Raw genomic sequence first — 21,411 nt, forward strand, 5'->3', positions numbered from 1 at the left:
CTCCCCTCGGTCGTGGGCTTCATTCACGCTTCTCAGGGCTTGGGGAGGGGGCGGAGGCCGGCGCGCCTAGCCGCCCCAAGTCCCGTGGGCGCCGCGCGCGCACCTGTTGTTGCGGGGGCCCGCGACTCTTGGCTCTGCTCTCGGCCTGCGGCGGCTGGAGCGGCCGCTGCAGAGCCGGCCCGGCAGGTGGCGGCGGGCGGGGAGAGACGAGCGGCCGGGCGCGGGGGCCGCAGCACAGCGGCGTGGGGACGCGATGGCGGCGGCGGAGCCCGCGAGTTCGGGCCAGCAGGCGCCGCAGGGCCAGGGCCAGGGCCAGCGGCCGCAGCCGCAGCCTTCCCAGGCGCAGCCTCCGCAGCAGCCACCGCCGCCTCAGCTCGGGGGCGGCGGGGGCGGTAGCAGCAGGCACGAGAAGAGCCTGGGGCTGCTCACCACCAAGTTCGTGTCGCTACTGCAGGAGGCCAAGGACGGCGTCCTGGATCTCAAAGCGGTGAGCGCGGGAGGCGGGGATGGGGGCGGACTTCGTTGCCCGCGGCCTCCGAAGAAGCCCACCCCCTTGAAGAGTGGGTCGGGCGGCGTGGTGTGGACGCGCCCCGCGGGGACCGGGCGACCCCAAAGCTAGGGCCATGTGGCCGGTGCCCAGGCCCAGGACTCCGGGATGGGGGAGGGACGAGGGACCAGAATGGCCCCGACCGGCCGCACAACCAATAGGGCCCGGCGCCGCGCTGGGCTCTCGACAAAGAGCCTAGGACCTGGAGCGCGCCCGCGTGGCTTCTGGCGCAGGAACCCGAGGGCGACCGAGGGTCCTTGCAGCTCCGCGTCCACCTGTGGCAGAGGCACAGGGGGTACCCGGGCACTTTGCCTGGAGACACCTGGGGATCGATTTTGCTGTTGGGAATTGATGGTTTTAATAGGCTATTCTAGAGGAGACCGTGTTCCCGTTGTTCGAAACAAAACAAAAAACCCGATTTTGCCACCTCTTCCGGATGAAAGAGGAAAAAAGCGAACTTTCCACACTCATTCCCCGTTGAAATAGTAATAGTAATAAAAAAAAAAAAAAAACCCGCTTCCCTGCACAATTCTTTTCATCGTCCTGATGATTGGGAGGGGCATATTTGATTTTTTATTTAATTTGGTATCTGATACAGATTTATAAAAGTGATCTTTGCCGTCACACAGAAAGGGGATGTTTTAGAACTTTGACTCAAGGTGATGGAAGCGCTCAGTAAACTCCTGTTTCATGAGAACGTGTGCTTCGTCTTTTACTACAGTTTTTCAAACAACAATATGCAATCAAAAGCTGTTCGGTTAAACAGAATGACTTAACCGTTCCAGGCAGGATTTGGAAGGATTCCACAATGCCGAGGAACAGCAGAATGTGATTACTTGAATTAAAATTCAACCAGTGCACCAAGTTTAAGTAGGAACCAAAGCTTTAAAAACAAATAAAAATTACTAACGAGTCATTAATCACCGCAGACCCCCTCCTAGGCATTTCCCCGATATCCGAAATCTGATTTTATACTGTTGATTGGTCCCAGCACCCAGGGGAGTGCCAGTGGGACCACCTTACTTGGCTTTGAAAGTGTGACCTAGATCATTAAGGTTGTGCCTAGAGCAAAGGAAACGGCGTCTGAGCCGGAGAGCATTCTGTAGTATTCCCTGAAGGTAGAGACGAGGACTCCGGGGGACTTGAAGGTTTCTACTAGAGGCCCTCCTCTGAGTGTAGCCCAGGGGGTGATGTTTGTCTTTGAATGCCCTTTCCTTACCATGCGCACGGTAGGTGTTCATTAAGTGATTGTTGAATTATCTGAATTCAAATAAGGCATGATGTGTGCATTTTGCATGTTGGCAAGTAGTTTCTACTGTCTATCTTTTTATTCCTGGAATTTCCCCCCAGCTCTGGAAATTCCTTGTTCTTTCTACAGCCTTTCCTCCCTTGCTTCCTCCCTGAAAGTGCTTTATAGTGTATATATAGTATTTAGATTGTCAAGAACTAAAAATGGATTCCGTTTAAAGAATTTCAAAGGAAGTCATGAAGTCATCAGAGAAAGCCAGAGATGTTACAAAACATGGCTTGCAAACTGCTATTCAAAATCTAGACATTGAGTTGTATCCTGAATTTACTGTGTAAATGTACTGTGGTTTCAGTTAAAGGGAATCGGGGAAGTTTGGGGTTTTCCAGATAGAGCTGAACTCAGGGTTTAACTTTGAGGGCTTCTTTCTCAACTCAGCTGGGAATATGATGGAACTTCGCCTTACTTGCCTTTAAATTCTTTGGCTTCCTCTTGTTTCATCTAAAGCCATATAAGTGTTCTCCAGAAGTCACAGAGAAAGTAAGTAGGAAGTGGAATTTAATTTATTGTAACAGCATTGTTTCATTCATCCTGGAACTTTCCTAAAAGTTTCCAAGATTTCTGCAGTAACATTATGGCTCTTTGTATTAATGATTTTTTACTCCTAAAGACCACTTTGAGTATCATTTTTTTCACATATACATGAAAAATAATACATATTTATTTACATCTATTTTTCATTTATTTACATATATGTGTAAAATCTTATTCATATAAAAATCTTACAGTGAAATCTTTCCAATGTTTCTTATTGTGAACCATGACATCTACTACTGAAAAATAAGAACAGGATGCTGTATCTTGGTGATGCATTTCTTCTTCATAATATACCTAACTGGGGATGTAGCTTAATAAAGCAAATAAATTCTAATAAAGCTGTTTGAGTATACTTTAACAATTAGAGATTAGAAACACCTTGAAGGTGGTTTGTGAAACTTATATATCTCTCTCCCACTCCCACATACTATATGGTCTTATTTACAAAAGTGGGGTGCAGTACTTATCTTTTTATTCCAGTGAGATGACACATTATCCCTTGCTCCTCTGAAGCTATCTGGCTTGCCAATTTATGCTGCTAATAACTAGCATTTATTGAGAGTTTGTTCCAGACTTTTTACATATATTAACTAATTTTATCGTCTTAACAACTTGGAAATTTGGGCCTAACATCCCTATTTCACAGATGAGAAAATTGATATGTTAAGTAACTTGCCCAGTGTCACACAGTAGAAAGTGACAGAGTAAGATTTGAAAGAAGACCATTTTTCTATTGTTTATGCTATACTGTCTTTTAGTATTCCTTAAAAAAACCACAAACTTCTCTCATTTAAGTTTTTCAACTATGTAAGAACATAGAATGTTTCTTCTATAGAAAAACACATGATTATTTTTATCCCTCTGCCCATGACAGAAGAAAGAGGTATTGAGCTCCTACTTTATTTTTTTAAGATTTTATTTATTTATTTTTGAGAGAGAGAGAGAGAAAGAGAGAGCATGCACACGCATGCAGCAGGGGAAGGGGCAGAGGGAGAGAATCCCAAGCAGACTCCATGCTAAGCATGCAGCCCGACCTGGGGTTTGATATCACAACCCTGAGATCATGACCTGAGCTGAAATCAAGAGTCAGAAGCCCAACGTACTGAGCCACCCGGGTGCCCTGAGCTCCTCCTTTAAAAATGAGGGTATTGATGGTGAATTCCACATTATTTCACAAATTAAACTAGGGTTCTACTTTTCCAGAAGTAAGAATTTAAAGCCCTGTTAAGATAGTCATGACTACCTATATATTGTTTTGGAAATTCCTATTAAATATAATTTCTAACTGAGTTTCTATATTTTATTTGTCATTTTGGTACCACCTTGAATTTCAAAGCATGATTAAGATTGTATTAAAATTGTTTATGTTACTAATTGCCTGCATAATACCTAGGTTAAAATGATAAAGTATTTATGATGTTCCTTATCTCACAGGTCCCTGACTCATACCAATTTATGATTAGCTAATTAATATATGCCCTGGAAGAAATAAATAATTAATCTAAGGCCTTAGTTTGTGACATAAAGCAAAGATTGGTGTCACAGGATAAAGATAGGATTAGCCTAAGGAAAGATATATGAGTAGGACAGCCAGAACTTTGGGGCATACTTAACAATTCTTAGGACAGTTTCACTTTTTTGAGTGTATACCCCAAAGATTTAGAAACAGTGTCTTAAATAGATAATTGTATACCCCATATTCTTAGCATTATTCACAGTAGCCAAAAGATAGAAGCAATACAAGTGTCTGTCAACAGATGAATAAATAAAATGTGATATGTACATACAATGGAAGATTATTCAGCCTCAAAAAGGAAGGAAATTCTCACACATGCTACAACATGGATGAACCCTGAAGACATTATGCTAGTTACAAAAAGATAAATACTATATGATTCCACTTACATGAAGTAACTAAGAGTAGTTACGTTCATAGAGACAAAATAGAAGAGTGATTCCAGGGGCTAGGGGGAAGGGAAGAATGGGAAGTTGTTTAATGGTTCAGCATGTTATGGGCTGAACTGTGTCCTCTCAAAATCCATATGTTGAAGCCCTAATCCTCCATACCTCAGAATGTGACTATATTTGGAGATAGTGCCTTTAAAGAGATGATGAAGTTAAAATGAAGTCATTGGGATAGGCACTAATCCATTCAGACTGGTGTCCTTAGAAGAAGGGAAATTTGGACACACAGACACCAGGATTCATACCCCCAGAGAAAAGCCCATGTGAGGACACAACGAAAGGGTGACCATCTGCCAGCCAAGGGGAGAGGCTTCTCAAGAAACCAAACTTGCCAACACCTTGCTCTTGGACTTCTAGCCTCCAAAAGTGTAAGAAAATAAATTTCTGTTGTTTAAGCCACCCAGTCTGTGGTCTTTTGTTATGGCAGCCCCAGCAAAGTCATACTATGGATTTAGAATTTGCCAGAGGATAAGAGTTGTGGAGATGGGTTGCACGTCAGTGTGAATGTACTTAAAACTACCAAATTGTACACTTGAAAATGGTTAAGATGGTAAATTTTATGTCATGTGTATTTTACCAAAATTAAAGAAACATATAAAGCAACAACACGAGATACTACGACATAGCTATTGGAATTGCAAAATAACACAAAACACTAGCAATACTGAATGCTGGCAAGAATGTGGAGCAACAGGAACTCCCATACGTTACTTGTGGGAATGTAGAATGGTGCAGCCACCTTGGAAGACTGGCAGTTTTTAGAAAACTGAACATATTCTTACCATATGATTCAGCAATCACATTACTTGGTATTTACCCAAATGAGTTGGAAACTTATTTCTACCTGCACATGAATGTGTATAGCAGCTTTATTTGTAATTGCCAAAACTTGGAAGCAACCAAGATGTCTTTTGGTAGGTGAATGGATAAATAAACTGGCACGTTCAGACAATGGAATACTATTCAGTGCTTTAAAAAAAAAAAAAAAACTATCAAGCCATGAAAAGACGTGGAAGAACTTTAAATGTGTATTACTAAGTGAGAGAAGCTGATGTGAAAAGGCTACCTACCGTATAATTCTGAGTATATAGCATCCTGGAAAAGGCAAAACTATGGAGATAGTAAAAGATCAGTGGTTCAGAAGTGAGAGGGCAGAGCACAGAGAATTTTTAGTGAAACTATTGTGTATGACACTGTAATGGTGGACACATGTCATTACACATTTGTCAACACCCGTATATGGTACAACACCAAGAATGCACCCTAATATAAACTATGGACTTAGAGTGGTAATGACATGTCAGTGTGGGTTCGTCAGTTTTAACCAATGTGCCACTCCAGTGAGGGATACGGATAGCGGGGGCGGCTACGCACATGTGGGGGCAGGGGTGTATGGGAACTCTGCTTCCTGCTCGGGTTTGCTTTGAACCTAAAACTGCTCTAAAAAATAAAATTATTGAATATGCACATAGAAAGCTGACCTGGACACATCTATTCCGACGTCTAATTGTTAAACATCAATACCAGGTGCTTGGCTAAATGGAAAAAAATTCTCAGGAGACTAAAGCTCTACAACACTAATAAAAATTATTAGTAGTAGTTGGTACTAAATGACTGGCGCTATGCCCAGTGCTTTACTTGTATGAACTCACTTAATCCTTAAAAGTAAAAAAGAGAGATTGTCTCCATTTTGCTGATAGGAAAGTGACGTGTAAGGAGGCTGACGGTCAATATCCACAGTAGTTCAAGCCCCATATTGGGCATGGTGCTTCCTTAAAAAACAAACAAACAAAAACCAGAAAAGCTTTTGGGGTGCCTGGCTAGCTCTTTCGGTGGAGCATGTGACTCGACCTCAGGGTTGTGAGTTCCAGCCCCACATCCAGGGTAGAGTTTACTTTAAAAAAATATCCACAGTGAGTGACACGTAAGTTTAGGTAGCCTGCTGCCAGAAGTGATGCCCTGAGCCACCATGCTAAGCATATACATATGTTATTAAGTTTAAAGGTAACTATTAATAGACCAGAAACACACTTTGAACTGCTATCTCATTTTAAGGGGGGAAAATAACAGCTTAAGTCCATGAAAAAGAACAAAAGGTAACATCATGAAAGCATAACACAAAATACATCAAATGAGTGATAATTGAAACCTGTTTCTATATTACACATGAAGGTATTCAATTCCTTTTTCTTTTTAATAAAGTTGTGGGGTTTTTTTGTTTTTTTGAGAGAAAGAGAGAGTGCTAGTGAGTGGAGGGGAGGGGCAGAGAGAGAGAGGGAGAGAGAATCCCAAGCAGGCTCCATGCCCAGCACGGAGCCCGACATGGGGCTTGATGTCAAGACCCTGAGACCATGACCTGAAATCAGAGTCGGACACTTAACTGACTGATCTACCCTTTAATGAAGTGGTTTAGATGAAAAAGAATTCAGGTGTCTATTTACAAGAAACTCGCCAACTTTAAAAGTCTCAAAAAGTTTGTTACACCAGGCAAAAAGAAAGAGAAAATAAATTAGGAATGAGAGTAATAATTTTCAGATAGTCTACTTTAATGGTATAAATGTGTTTTTGAGAATAATATCACAATCCAAGGATGAATTATAAAAGTCAAGCACTTGTTAGCTGACTAAAGGAATGAAATGTTTGAATAGGGTTGCCTGTTGATATGGATCATACATCTATTTGGGTGTCTGAATTGTATTAGCTGTTTCTTTAATAAGAATATTTTTTATAAATACATTTTTTTCTAGATTTTGCCAGTTAAAACTGAATTGTCCCTAATTATTCTCTCTTTATACATTAAACCTAATATGTTTGTGAAAGGGAGGATTTCTTTCTGATTCATTTTTTAAACTTAAAGTATAATTATTGGAGTAACATACAAATAGTAGAAAGCTCGGAAATAGATTAAAATAAAAATTACCCAGTATGCCATCACCCAAAGAGAACCACTGTTTTCAGTTTTCTATATTTCTTCAACTTGTTACACCTTTTTATAAGCTGAGATCAAACTTTTATCTTTCTAAATTATAAACATAATTTGTGATGGCCTCACAAGTTACATCCATCACATTAATCAGAATTAACCTTTCTTACAGACAGTCATGTAAGTTGTTTCTAGGTTTTTTCCCATCTCGTTCAACAAATAGGAGTTAACCATTGTGTGCCTCAGTCCCTTCCTTTAGTAGATTGCAGCTTACAGTTGTAGGGGAAAGTCAGGGAAATGGGCAGTTGCACACTTCTTACGCTGTAAGGTGGGTTTGGAAGCACCTACTGAATATTATTTCTTGTATTTTTTGGAGATGATAGCCTCAAGCTATCTTTTTTTTTTTTTAAAGATTTTATTTATTTGAGAAAGTGCGTGTGCGCAAGCATGAGTGTGGGGAGGGGTGGGGGCAGAGGGAGAGGGAGAAGCAGGCTCCCTGCTGAGCGGGGAGCCCTACATGGGGCTCCGTCCCAGGACCCTGGGATCAAGACCCCACCCAAAGGCAGACGCTTAACCGACTGAGCCACGCAGGCGCCCTGCCTCAAGGCTTTTCTACGTTGGACTGCTGTCTTGTCCAGAGGCCTGAGCTGTGTCTGCTTTGTGAGTTGTTGTCCTTTCTATAGTTTCTCTCTTGTGCCCTGATTGCTCCAAGGTGCCTCCCTACTGTCCCAGATGGTACTTCCAGTTCTCCCGTGGACCTTGAAATTAAATAGCCCAACTGTTAGGAATCATATAAAAGGAGTAATGAAGGATCCAAATGGGGTGAATGTTTTGAGTAGTGAAATACACCTTTTTATATCTATTTTTGCTCTTTAGAAGCCTTTTTGTTCTACTTCATTGAGCTTGACTGCCTTCCAAAGTGTTAAATAGTGAGTTAGTGAGATAGGTAGGGGTGTTCTCTTTTGTTCCATGCTGCACCTTCCAAGAGCAAACTTTTCTCATTACTTTAGGGGAGAAATTGGATCAATAATTGAAATTGGATCATTTGGATCAGTAACACAACTGCAATGCCTACCATGTGCCAGGCACTCTTCTAAGTGTTTCAGATATACTCATTTAATCCTCAAATAACAGCATCTTAACAGTCCTACAGATCAGGAAATTGAGGCGCAGAGAGGCTAAGTAACTTGCCCAGGGTCATAAAGTTAGTAAGTCAGGCCCATCCCAGAGCCTCTCACGTCTGTGTCTGCCACCAGCACAAACCCAAGTGGTAGAATAGCAGATGCACACTGAATTGTGCTCTTGTTTTAAAAAGTTAGTACTTACGAGGGGAGAATTTCCAAAGCTGTTGAAGACTTGGACAGGCAATCTAGAGTTTGCAATTTACAGATTTCAGAGTTTCGGCAGGCTTTACCTACTTAAACAGATACTTTATCAAATATCTTCTTTTTTCTTTTGAGTAATCTTTGGTGACTTGAGTAAAACAATAAAACACGTTTCTTTATAAAAGCTTATGCAGGGTTTATTAAAAGGCTCAAGCTTCTAGTTATAAAATAAATAAGACGGGAATACGAAGTATAACTATGGAATATAGTTAATAATATGTAACAACTTTGGTGACAGTAGCTAGGTTTAACATGGTGATCACAACATATATAAATGTTGAATCACTAAGTTGTACATGTGAAACTAATAAGTTATTGTATGTCAACTATACTGCAATAAGAACCAATTAAAAATAAAAATTAAAACAAATTTAAAGCTTATGCATTTCAAAAATATTGGTACATATATATCAATATCATGTTTAGGAATGACTGTTTGGGGTAGCAAAAGCATTGGAGATTTTTTAAGAGGAATTTCTTTGGGGCAGGATACTGAGTTGGAATTAAAATACTGTGTGCTTAGTGCTGCTTCTTCAGGGAGGCCTTTGTATCCATAAAGTTAGTTCTTTATTTTTGGTATTTAATTTCCTTATTGATTCAATGTCCCCTGCAGACCCATTGAAAGCACATGGCAGCCTCTTCCAGCATCTTTCCCTTTTGCCTCCACCTTAAGTAATCTCTTTTTTTCAACCTCTTATAATACTTTATCTCTACAATATGGGACTGTTTCCATTTTTATACCTCATTCTCTAACACAAGGTGTTACCCACAACCTTAGATATGTATACAGTTCTTTTGTTACAAGTACCAGTGGTACTTAAATTGCTTATTCAGTGCAATTTTTTTTTAGTTTGGGAATTTTGACGGCACACCACATTTATTTAAAATCTTGAAATTATAGAACCCGTTTGAAAATGTTTTGCCACAAACTTATTTCATGAATATATAATTAATGTCAAATTCCATTTGATTATCCATTAGCTTTATGAGTCTGTACCCAAAAAATGAGGAGAATGGTGTGAGCATTAAATTAGGTAATATTCTTTGGAAGATCCTATTACACAGTTATCCTGTTACTGGCTTATAAATGGTTCTTAGCTGTGATTTGAAATCAGACATTCTGTGAGTTAATTATCTTTATCAGTATTTGAAATTAGCTAATAATCAGTTCAAACCTTATCATAAGATAGATAACAGAAAATACCACATGACACAGTCAAAAATGAGTTCACGGGCGCCTGGGTGGCTCGGTTAAGCGACTGCCTTCGGCTCAGGTCATGATCCTGGAGTCCCGGGATCGAGTCCCACATCGGGCTCCTTGCTCGGCGGGGAGTCTGCTTCTCCCTCTGCCCTTCCCCCCTCTCATGCTCTCTCTCTCTCTAATAAATAAATAAATAAATCTTAAAAAAAAAAAAAAGAAAATGAGTTCACTTGGTTTTAAAAATTTTTTTTAATATTTTATGGCCACTCTGGGGGCATCACTTGGCTTCTTTTCACCTTATTGTCAGCGTCCTATTTGTATGTGTGTGCATATATATATATAACTAACTGACTTTATATAGTGTTTCCGTGGCACGTTTTTTACTTTTAGATTCTGGCCCCACTGACTGTAGTATTAGTTTCCGAAGCATAGTAGCTGAAACATTGACTACACATGTATTGACAGTTATGGTCCTGGAAGAGAGTAAAGTACCTGCTTTGCAGATGGAGAACCTGAAAGACGGGTTGTTTCCCATAGTTATTGTGTGTATGTTAGCGCATTTGAATGCAACATCATGCTCCATCAGAAGAACATTGTTGAACAAATGAGCTGCAGCTAATCTTAACTCATATAGACCTACAACATAATCTCTCTCCCTCCCCCAGAGTTGACATTGGGTCTTAGTGGACTCATTTGTTAAAGTGAAGGGGTGGGGCCAGGAAATTCTTAAAGCCCTTTTTAGCACTAACATGTGATCTCTCTCAATTCTCCTGATTTATCTTACCCACCTCTAAAAAGCATCACAAGCTTTAATTTTGTTCCACATATAGATACCACTTTGTTTGCAATTGGTGACATAGTTTTAGAAAAGGATTTACTATTTGGAGGGGAGATGTATTTCTTTCAGAGGGTTGTTTATCTTCCCCCAAAACTGAGTTGGTTTGTACAAATAGATGCTTCCTTTGTGTTTTATAGGTCAAATCTATAATAGCAAATGTAACCTTTTAAAGTAAATTTGATGCATGCACATGTGCACTTATTCAATAGCCATGTGGCAACATGGGATGAGGATGTACCCATTTGCTCTCTGCCTGCCCCTTGACAGTACCCAGGCTGTTCTCCAGGGCTGGAGAAAAGTGCACACTGATGCTCATGGGTCTCAGTTTAAATTCACAATGACTAACTTCAAGAGGACTAATATTGCGTCCAGCATTCCTTCTACAGTATTTACTCCTACTCTCCTAGATGAATATTTCATCTTTCTTCTAAACCATTAACCATCCCCTCCCCTCTTCACTCCCCCTCCAACCAGCCTCCACTTAGGAGAAAACAGAAAGCAACCGGAAGGAAATGTCTAAACTCTCCCCCTACCTGGTCTATTATCCTACCTACATCTGCACCAGAAACTCGGCTGGAATGCAGTTATTAATATGCCTTGTTATTATTATCTAAGGCTAATCCTCAGCTCATCTGACTCACATTCTTTCTTGCCTACCTGTAGCGGTCCTTTCTCTCTCCTGCATGGTTAATTATCCCTCTGCCTCCATTATTGGACGATTCTTATCAGCATAATTTATGTGTTGAATTAGCTCCCATCTTTAAAAGAAGAGAGAAAGGAAGGGGGAAAAAAAACTTCTTGGAGGGACCCCCCTACAGCTACTGCCCCATTCTTCTGTTCCTCTCTGCAGCAGAATTCTTCAAAAGAGTTGTCTGCTGTAGCTTTCCTTCCACTCTTTGTTGGACTCTCTCCATTAAGGCTTTGATTCCATTACTCAGTCAAGACAGCTCTGACCAAGGTCACCAGTGACTTGCCAAAGTCAAATCCATGATCAGGTCTACTGCTCATCTGACTCACCCTGACAGCGGTACTTGACCTGGTCACTCTTTCTTACACTCTTCCCTTGGCTTCAAGATGCCACTCTTTCTATTTCTCTTACTTCAGTGTCAAGTTGCTCCTCACTTCCCAGATCTTAAACACTGAGTACCCTGGGGTCAGCCTTTAGACATCTTCTCTTTCTAATTTTACCTCCTTAGGTGAATCCATTTACTAACAACTACTGAAATGGTATCTCTAGCTTGGACTTCTTTGCTAACCCACACACTCATGTCCAGTGGTCTTCTGAACTTCTCCCCTTGGAGGTCAAATTATCCAAAGCCAAGTTCCTGATTTCTAATGCCTCAAACCTGTTCTTCTGCAGTCTTCCTCATCTCCAGTTGCTCATGTCAAAAACTGTGGAGTTACCCTTGACTCTGCTGTCTGGATCTACTGCTTGCTATACCTTCAAAATATATCCCGTATCTCACCATTTCTCACAACATCCTCAGTTACCTGTTCATTCAAGCCACTAACCATCTCTCGAATGGATTATTGCCATTGCTTTTGCAGTAGCCTTTTTTTTTCTACCCAGAACACCCAGAGAGAACATTTTAAAGTAGGGCATTAAGTGACCATGTGCTTAAAGCCTTCCAGTGGCTTTCCATTTCATGGGGAGTAAGAGCTGAAGTCTTGACAATGGCCTGCAAGACCCCAGTGATCTGGCCCCTTGCTATCCGGGTGTTCCCATCTTTATCTCTGTCTCTCACTACCCCCCCGCCCCCCGCCTTGTCTCCTTCCTTTCCTCCCCACCCCTTTCTCTCACCAGTCTCCCTCTCACTCACTGTTCTGGCCATACTGGCTTGCCCGTCTTTCCTTGAAGAGTAAGCATATTCCCACTTCAGAGCATTTGCACTTGCTGCTTCCTGTCAGATATTCTTCAGGGTCACTTTCTCCATTCAATTCAAATGCTACCTTATTCGGGGAGCTTTAAAATGCTGTAAATATAGCCCCTACATGCATTCCTCCTAACAATTATTTGCATATTATTAACTCCTTTCCCCTCTTTGAGGGCAGGGACTTTGTTCCGTTACTACTCTATCCATAAGACACAGAACAAGCCTGGCACATCATAGTGGCTAAATGAATGATGATGATGGTGATTCATTGTATGATTCTATTGAATATGATGTCTTGAATTACTTCATAAAACTTTTAAGAATTCACACAACTTCCCGAAACACTGCATAAAATGTGATAGGTCCGTATACACACAAACTCTAAGTCATCCACGATCCGCGTAGCAGACAGTTGTGCTAAGATTATCTAGTTTAATCCCCACAATTCAGATATGTTATTATTGCATTTTACAAAAAAGGAAATGAGGCTTCATGAGTCTGAGACGAGCTGAAGATAGGAAGTGGCGGCGCTATGACTGGATCCCTGTGTGCCGAACTCCAGAACCTACGGTCCAAAGAATGACGGGGCTGCTGAAATAAAAACCTCCTTGGAGATCCTTTTTAAGTGATAATGTTCTGTACTCGCTGGTCATTTATGTGTTTATATACTTAAATAGAAAAGTATTTAAGACATAATGTTTAGTTTTGGAAATAAAGGCCTAATATTTGTCATGTTAAAACAGTAATGAATTATAAACTAGATTATAAACTTTAAAAAATTTTGATCAAAAAGTGAGCTCTGATGGCTCTTCGCCTGATGACCTTGGATAGCTCTTGCAGTCTGGTTCATACAAATATGTCCTAATACCCTAACCAGTGAGCTGTTGCTATGGTTGTGAAGGCTTTTGTGTGTGAGTACGTAGATACAGATACCGTAGAGCTGGCTTGAAGGGCTCTGGGTTACTTCTCAAGAAGACCTCTTCCGAGGGAAGTGAGAGATGAATCCTCAACTTCAGATTTTTACAGTTAACTTTGCAGGAGATTATTGCTCTTTAGAAAAACAGCCTCAAACTCAAGCAACTTTATGAATGTTGATAAAACAGGAAGGAAATTGCTAAGTACAAGGGAAGAGGAGATCAAGGAAACCATGTCTAGCCCTACTTTTAATTTTCTGGTTCTCTAGAAGAGATGGAACCAAAATAGTCAGAGTTGGGGACTCAGAACCTCGGTTTCTTGTTCTTCATTCTTCCTGCCACATCTTATTTATTCTCCTGATCCACTGATTGAAGCATGAATCCCCTTCCTGAAGGCCTGAATGATTAATTAATTGGACAGTGGTAACTTGGTATTTTGGTAGCATGATAAATGGATTGATAGAATCGACATTAAATGCCTGTGAAGTTGGGGCGCCTGGGTGGCTCAGTCGTTAAGCGTCTGCCTTCGGCTCAGGTCATGATCCCAGGGTCCTGGGATCGAGTCCCACATCGGGCTCCCTGCTCAGCAGGAAGCCTGCTTCGCCCTCTCCCACTCCCCCTGCTTGTGTTCCTGCTCTCGCTATGTCTCTCTCTGTCAAATAAATAAATAAAAAATCTTTAAAATAAATAAATAAATAAATAAATAAATAAATAAATAAATAAATAAATGCCTGTGAAGTTAGTCACACTTGCTCCTGTAGAAAGAAAGTCCAGATTGCAAATAATATGCTGTCCCGGATTGTGTGTGTGTGTGTCCTATGTTTTTAAAGAATCAAGAAAGTAGTGATGCCTTGGGAGAGCTGGTAACCAATTATATGAAACTAAATTCTGTTCATTAATTTGGATAATGTGCTGAATTTTGTAAGGACATAAATCTGTTTTTTCTTTACTACCATAACTCTTATCACATGACTCCACATTCAAGATAGGTTATTGTCTAATTCACCCCGAAAAAGAGCTGTAGGATAACTTCTTTTTTAAGGTCTGTCTATTCCATTGGGGAACAAAGCTCATAAATATGAATGGGAACCAATTAGAGAAACAGTATAGCATTCCTGCATTTATTCGTAACATGGTAGCATGAAATATTTTTGTTGACCTTACTTTTGTTGAGTCAAACTACCAAGCTTTTGTATTATATTTGTTGGTACCACAACTTTGTGCTATAGATTTTGATTTCTTGTTGATTTTATACTTTGTGTTGGGATGGCATGATTCACTCCTCCATTTTCACTGTGAGTTTAAAACGTGTAGATAGTATATTTCGGTACTACAAGTGTTTGTATAATTTAGAAATCCCCCCAAGTCTCTAGACTTAATTATTAACAGGTTGCTGAGATATAATTTTTCAAAGTTTCAAAAAACAATTAAGGCTGTTTTTAGACAAGACTGTTTATGAAAAGAGAAATGAAATAGGAAGTGACATGGGTAGACAATTAGTACTCCTCAGGATTAGTCCATAAGGTGACGTGAAGTATCCTTATTGTGTTCTTTTATTTCTGTGGGCTTTGTGTCATGACCCTTCATATATTTTTTTCCCCACTCTAACATCTGCTGGCTTTTAAATGGAATAATTTCTTTGGTATTTGCAATGTTTGAGAGATGCTTTGAACATACCCACCTATTGTTCCCAAGCAACTGACCAGGTCAAATTTGGGATTGGGCTGTCATGCTGTGAACTTAATAAGCAACCTTTTTTGGCTTTAAAATATGAATTGTCCTTTATTTCATTGTTCTTTGCCTCCCCCCTTCCCTCCCTCCCCTTTTTGAAAACAGGCTGCAGATACTTTGGCTGTGAGACAAAAAAGAAGAATTTATGATATCACCAATGTCTTGGAGGGAATTGACCTGATCGAAAAAAAGTCAAAAAATAGCATACAATGGAAGTAAGTTACAAACTAGTACCCTACTCTAAAACCTTTACTTTTCTTCCTAATGCTCTGTAAAATCTGACCTTTCTACTGTTTAGCTCTCCTAAATCCTCTCTCGGCCCTCTAGTCTCACCAGGCCCCTTGTCTGTTCCTGGACACCGCTCTGGGTCTCTGTATATGTCACTCCTGTGTTGGCGTGCTCCCTTACTCTGTCTACCGTTTGATTTACACTCTGAAAATTCAAATCTTATTTTCTCCCTCAAGTTACTCATTTGGCACACACTGCATACTGCGTTATATTATTAATCCCGCTCTGCCTAAGTGTTTAGCTGCCCAACTAATATAAACTCCTTAAGAACAGGAACTATGTCCTATATATAGAATATGTACCTTATATATAGTAGTTGATTGAAATGCATATTGTCGTTTGTTAACTGTTGTATGGTTGTATGTTTGAATGTAAAAAATACTTTCTGTTCTGCAAATTTGTCCCCTTTGGCCTTAGTTTTTTGTTTTGTTTTGTTTTAAAGCCAGAATCTCACCAAAATATTAAAAGGTTGTAATTTATTTTACTAGCATCTCAGCCTACGTCATGACACTTCCAGGTGTGACTGTTAGCTTTGACATCCTTTTGGTGCCAGTCACTAACTAGCCTGGCCTTTCAGATGACAAACCATTCTAGAATATCCTGAGAACTTATTTTAGACTTTATGAAAATTTTCATTTTCATTTTTTTTTTAAAGATTTATTTATTTATTTATTTGACAGAGACACAGCGAGAGAGGGAACATAAGCAGGGGGAGTGGGAGAGGGAGAAAGAAGCAGGTTTCCCACTGAGCGGGGAGCCCGATGCGGGGCTCGATCCCAGGACCCTGAGATCCTGACCTGAGCTGAAGGTAGACGCTTAACCAACTGAGCCACCCAGGCGCCCCGAAAATTTTCATTTTCTGTATGGCAAATGCATTGAAAATTTTTATAATTTGATTGTTCTTGCCAATAAATTTCCTAAGCAAATATATTCAGAGGTACAATGTTTAAATTTTCTAAGGATTGTAATGCTTGATTTTTAGAAGATTATAAGGATTTTTTGTCTTGAATAAATTACTAATTCAGTCAGTTTTTATTATTATAAAAATTAAGTGATGTTAACCTGGGCTTGATACTGGAAATATTAATTCTCATATGTTTTTAAGAGGTGTAGGTGCTGGCTGTAATACTAAAGAAGTCATAGATAGATTAAGATATCTTAAAGCTGAAATTGAAGATCTAGAACTGAAGGAAAGAGAACTTGATCAGCAGAAGTTGTGGCTACAGCAAAGCATCAAAAATGTGATGGACGACTCCATTAATAATAGATATCCTTTTAAATAAGTGACACATATAGCCAGAGAATTTGTATTTATATGTTTTCCAGTCTGAAGATCAGTTATTTTATTCTAGTGTTCTAAAAAGTTTTGTAAGTGAATATAATATTTTAATTTTACAATATCATTCTAACAATTTATACTGATATTTGAAAAGTTTTTACCTCTTAAACTACACAATACATCTATTAACATTATTCCTGTGTTGCATTGAGAAAAAAAAAAATTCATCCACTTTCAGTCTACCATTGATAGGATGCAATATGCTAGCTAAAGTGTGCTTAGGGGGTCTCTGAATATTAGAAGTCATTGTTAAATGCATAGGTATATTTAAATAATTATGCTCAGTATTCTGAAGTGGCAACAATTCAGTAACTCTCAAAGTTTTGAAAAATTAATTTTGGCTTGAAAATAAAATATCAGGGACCTGCAATCAATCCAGGATACTTTCTGCCTAATATTAACTCAAAGATAGTACCTACTCCAGGTTGGGGACCAAGGCTTATGTATTTATCATATTATGTGGGGGAAAAATATTAGGGGTATACTTCATGTGTTTCTTAAAAGCACTATTCTCTCAAATACTAGCGATTCTCTTGATTTGTAAACTTGCCTGTACTCTTATGGAATCTCTTAATGGCATTTATCTTCTACTACCTCTCATGAATTTTTGACTAATGTATACAATTAATTTTTTATGTTGTTTTGGTAATTTGTTGAATAAGTCCATGATCTCATTTGCTATTTCTACAGATCAAAGCTCCTCAACAGTTTGATAACAATGGGGTTTTCAAGCTGTCTTTTTTTTTTTTTTTAAGATTTTATTTATTTGACAGAGACACAGGGAGAGAGGGAACACAAGCAGGGGGAGTGAGAGAGGGAGAAGCAGGCTTCCCGCAGAGCAGGGAGCCCGATGCGGGGCTCGATGCAGGGCTCGAAGCGGGGCTCAATCCCAGGACCCTGGGATCATAACCTGAGCTGAAGGCAGATGCTTAACGACTGAGCCACCCAAGCACCCCTTCAAGCTGTGTCTTGTGGAGCCCCCAAATACAAAAACCATTGAACTAGTTGATCTTGGACTTTGCTGCACTGCTTTCCAAGATTCTGGCCATTTCCAGTTCCCTAAACCATGACCCAGGAAGATTCTCAATTTGGTCACTCTCCACTCCTACTGATAGCATCCTTTTCCCCACCGGTATCTTCACCTCCAGAAGCCCTGTCTCCGTGAGCAATATGCACTGTTTTTCATCTCTCTCAAAGGTCCTCATATGTCACAGAAAATCAAAAGTGACTTCTTGGAGCAAAGGATGGGCACTCCTCTTATGGACCTTTGTCTTTGCCTTTCCAGACTAAAGACTTTTTTTTTTTTTTTTATCTTACCATGTGTGGCAACACCTTCATGCATTTGGTCATTTTGTTTTGGCCTACAGATTTATTATCTTAATTTAAATGCCTAGACCTTGGTATACATGTTGTTCCTTAACTCTTATGACAGTACATTTTCCTATGTAACTCATGAAGACATCTGTAATTGCTTTAATGGTAAGTACTGTTAGTCAGTTTGTTCTAACATTTTTCCTCTGATCGATCTATTTAGTGTAGAGTGATTCAACATTCCCCAGGCACTCACCCGAAGTCATTATTTTCAGGAACTGTGGACATTTTGTGTCATTCTACAGTGCTCTGTAGTTATAGGTTGCTTTTGTTTCTGTTCTCATGACAGTAACTGCTTTTCAGTTTTCACTTCATTGACTGCATTGGTAGGTGTAAACTGTGTGGGCGGGGCAGCTAAGTCAGAGAAAGATTAAACAGCAATCCCAAAGTCACAGAATTGTAGTGTCAGTGACCAAATTTGAACAAAACATGGTTCTCATTGGCACTGTTCATGAAACTGTATGAAGTTTCATACATATAAAATCCATTTTATAACCAGGACAATTATTCCTAACCCTATTCCATCCCCTGCCTCCATGTTTTCTCCTTGAAAGGAAAATACAGTGTATTAGTAACTACAGCGGGAGGGGGGCTGTGTTCCCATAATTATAACACAAGTAAAATGAAATTTTGCATACATATTTATATTTAGTTATGCAGGCCTTATTAAATGGACAGTCTTATGTATTATGCACATAAAAAAAAAGATCTGCCAAGCGAAATCTGACTTTCCAAGACTATATTGACAATATGTGTGGACTTACTGCTTTACTCTGCCACCATATGTCCTGAGCTTGCTTGCTTTCTTTTTTTTTTTTGATTTTATTTATTTGGGAGAGAGAGCGAGAGAGTGCCAGAGCATGAGCCAGGGGAGGGTCAGAGGGGGAGGGAGAAGCAGACTCCCCACTGAGCAGGGAGCCCCATGCAGGGATTGATCCCAGCACTCTGGGATCATGACCTGAGCCAAAGGCAGATGCTTAACTGACTGAGCCACCCAGGCACCCCTGTCCTGAGCTTTCTAAGAAGGTTTGGGGAAAGTATTTTTAATCTTCAACTCAACAGAGTCTGCTGTAGAGTTTAGCTTTAAAATTAAGTTCACTTAAGCTCAAGTTTTCACAGTATCATATCTAATCTCTAGGATCCCTAGTCACTTAAGTAATTTAAAAATCTCAAATAAACAATGTTACTTGAGGCTAAAGGTTTCAAGAATTTCAGACTATACAAGACTGAATGAAAGCAAAATTAACTTGAGCTGAATTTGTTAGTGAGAATAATAGAGCTAACACTAAGTATTTAGCCTCTTCTAAGATCTACTGTTACATGTATTACCTCAGCTAATCCTCAAAACAAGCCTATGCAGTATGTTATGTTTCCCCATTTTGCAGAATTAGGAACCAAAGCCCAAGGTCACCTAACCTGGGATTCAAACCCAAGCATTCTGACTCCAGAGTCCATACTCTTGCCACTGTATTCCAAGATCAATATTATTTTCTAAAATTTAAAAAAATTTTTTTTTCACCAGGTGATACACTTTTGGCCATTCAAGCACCTTCTGGTACACAGCTGGAGGTACCTATTCCAGAAATGGTAGGATAACTTTTCTTAAAATGGATCCACTGTCTTAAGAGGGTCAAATGTTTTCTCTTTAGCTGAATAAGAGCTAATTGTGTGTAAACACTTTCAAATTACTGCTTTCAAGTTTTCTACCTGAAAGTATTGATATCTGAATTTGGATGACTTTAGTAAAATTATAGAAGTGACTGAATTATTTAACATTTTGATTACAAGTTTTATTAAATTTGTTTTGAGCTAGAAAATATCAAGGAATGAGTAATGATATGCAGTCAATAATCTTTAAAAAATCAGTTAAAATCACTATATCTCTAACTGATATAACAATCCTGAGGAAAAAGTTCAACTTAAATATCAACAATAATAGATTGCTTTAAATTGGGCCTTTTTCAAAACATTTTCTAATTGAGTCAAAGACATTTATTGACTTTGCTACATATAATTCTATGCTATATAATAATTAGTCCCTAGTAGCTTTGCTTATCTTAATTTTTAATGTTCCAAGGTAGTTAGAAATGTTAATATTTATTCATTTGTTTATACCCAATAACTTTAAAGGGTCAGAATGGACAAAAGAAATACCAGATCAATCTAAAGAGTCATTCAGGACCTATCCACGTGCTGCTTATAAATAAAGAGTCCAATTCATCTAAGCCTGTGGTTTTTCCTGTCCCCCCACCTGATGACCTCACACAACCCTCCTCTCAGCCCTCCACTCCAGTGACTCCACAGAAATCCAACATAGCAACTCAGAATCTGCCTGAGCAACATGTCTCCGAAAGAAGCCAAAATCTTCAACAGACAACAACCACAGACTTATCATCAGGTGGGTCTAGAGCCTTTGTTTTAAGAAGTCAGAAGGGAGAATATGAATATGAATACCATATTAAACAAGTTGGTGAGCTTTTTTGAATTTGTCAGCGTGACCAGCACTGGGATAGGTATTATGAGGAAAATTTAAAAACAGATCCTGCCTTTAATTGTATTATTACAGATTTGTTTCTTAGGTAACGTAGACATACAATCTGATTGTATATTCAGACACATACAATTGAATACAGTATAATGTGGTTAAGACTGTGTAGAATTATAAACAGTGACCAAGGAAAAGATAGTTAATGGGCCTAACTTTGCAGTTTTCCTTAGGATTCCATGTTTGGAATTAATCGAAATTTGTTCATTTTCCCCCATTTTTACTATTTACATATGTCAGGGTTTTTTTTGTTTTTTTAATCAGAGGTTTGTAAGGCTCTTTTCTCTCTTAGTCACTCTAGGACAAATGATTGAAATGTGTTCTAATTACCTTTAAGAAAAGTCAAACTGGTGTACAATATAGTGATGTTTGCCTCCTTTCTTCATATTCCTTATCACTATACTTTTTATTTGCAAAGCTTAGTTTTAAAGAGCTGAAAAAAGGTCTCAACTCCAATTTTGGAAATCTTGCCTTCCTAAGTTGTTTAATCTGAAATGAAAATAACTAAAACTCTAAAAACTGGGCATCAGGAATAGGGTCCACATCTAAATTATAAAAATTTCCTTGGGCACTCAATTTTTTTCCATGGTTACATGGCTAGGTATTTAGCAACTACTTACTGATTCAAATAAAAGGCCCATGGCAGA

General features: G+C 39.3%; 1 protein-coding gene across 2 annotated transcripts in view; it reads left to right on the forward strand.

Annotated features, from left to right (window-relative positions):
• Nucleotides 1–21,411, forward strand: part of E2F5 (E2F transcription factor 5) — a 24,529-nt gene continuing 3,118 nt past the window's right edge. For both annotated transcript variants that reach the window (XM_021688199.2, XM_021688200.2), the window contains exons 1-6: nucleotides 1–487; nucleotides 15,327–15,436; nucleotides 16,615–16,776; nucleotides 18,284–18,327; nucleotides 19,742–19,806; nucleotides 20,350–20,617. In XM_021688199.2, the coding sequence (XP_021543874.1) occupies nucleotides 254–487; nucleotides 15,327–15,436; nucleotides 16,615–16,776; nucleotides 18,284–18,327; nucleotides 19,742–19,806; nucleotides 20,350–20,617 (883 nt within the window). In that variant the 5' untranslated portion in view covers nucleotides 1–253. The remainder of the gene's footprint in view (nucleotides 488–15,326; nucleotides 15,437–16,614; nucleotides 16,777–18,283; nucleotides 18,328–19,741; nucleotides 19,807–20,349; nucleotides 20,618–21,411) is intronic.

The sequence above is a fragment of the Neomonachus schauinslandi genome, chromosome 4 (genome assembly GCF_002201575.2).
Source record: "Neomonachus schauinslandi chromosome 4, ASM220157v2, whole genome shotgun sequence".
NCBI lineage: Eukaryota > Metazoa > Chordata > Mammalia > Carnivora > Phocidae > Neomonachus > Neomonachus schauinslandi.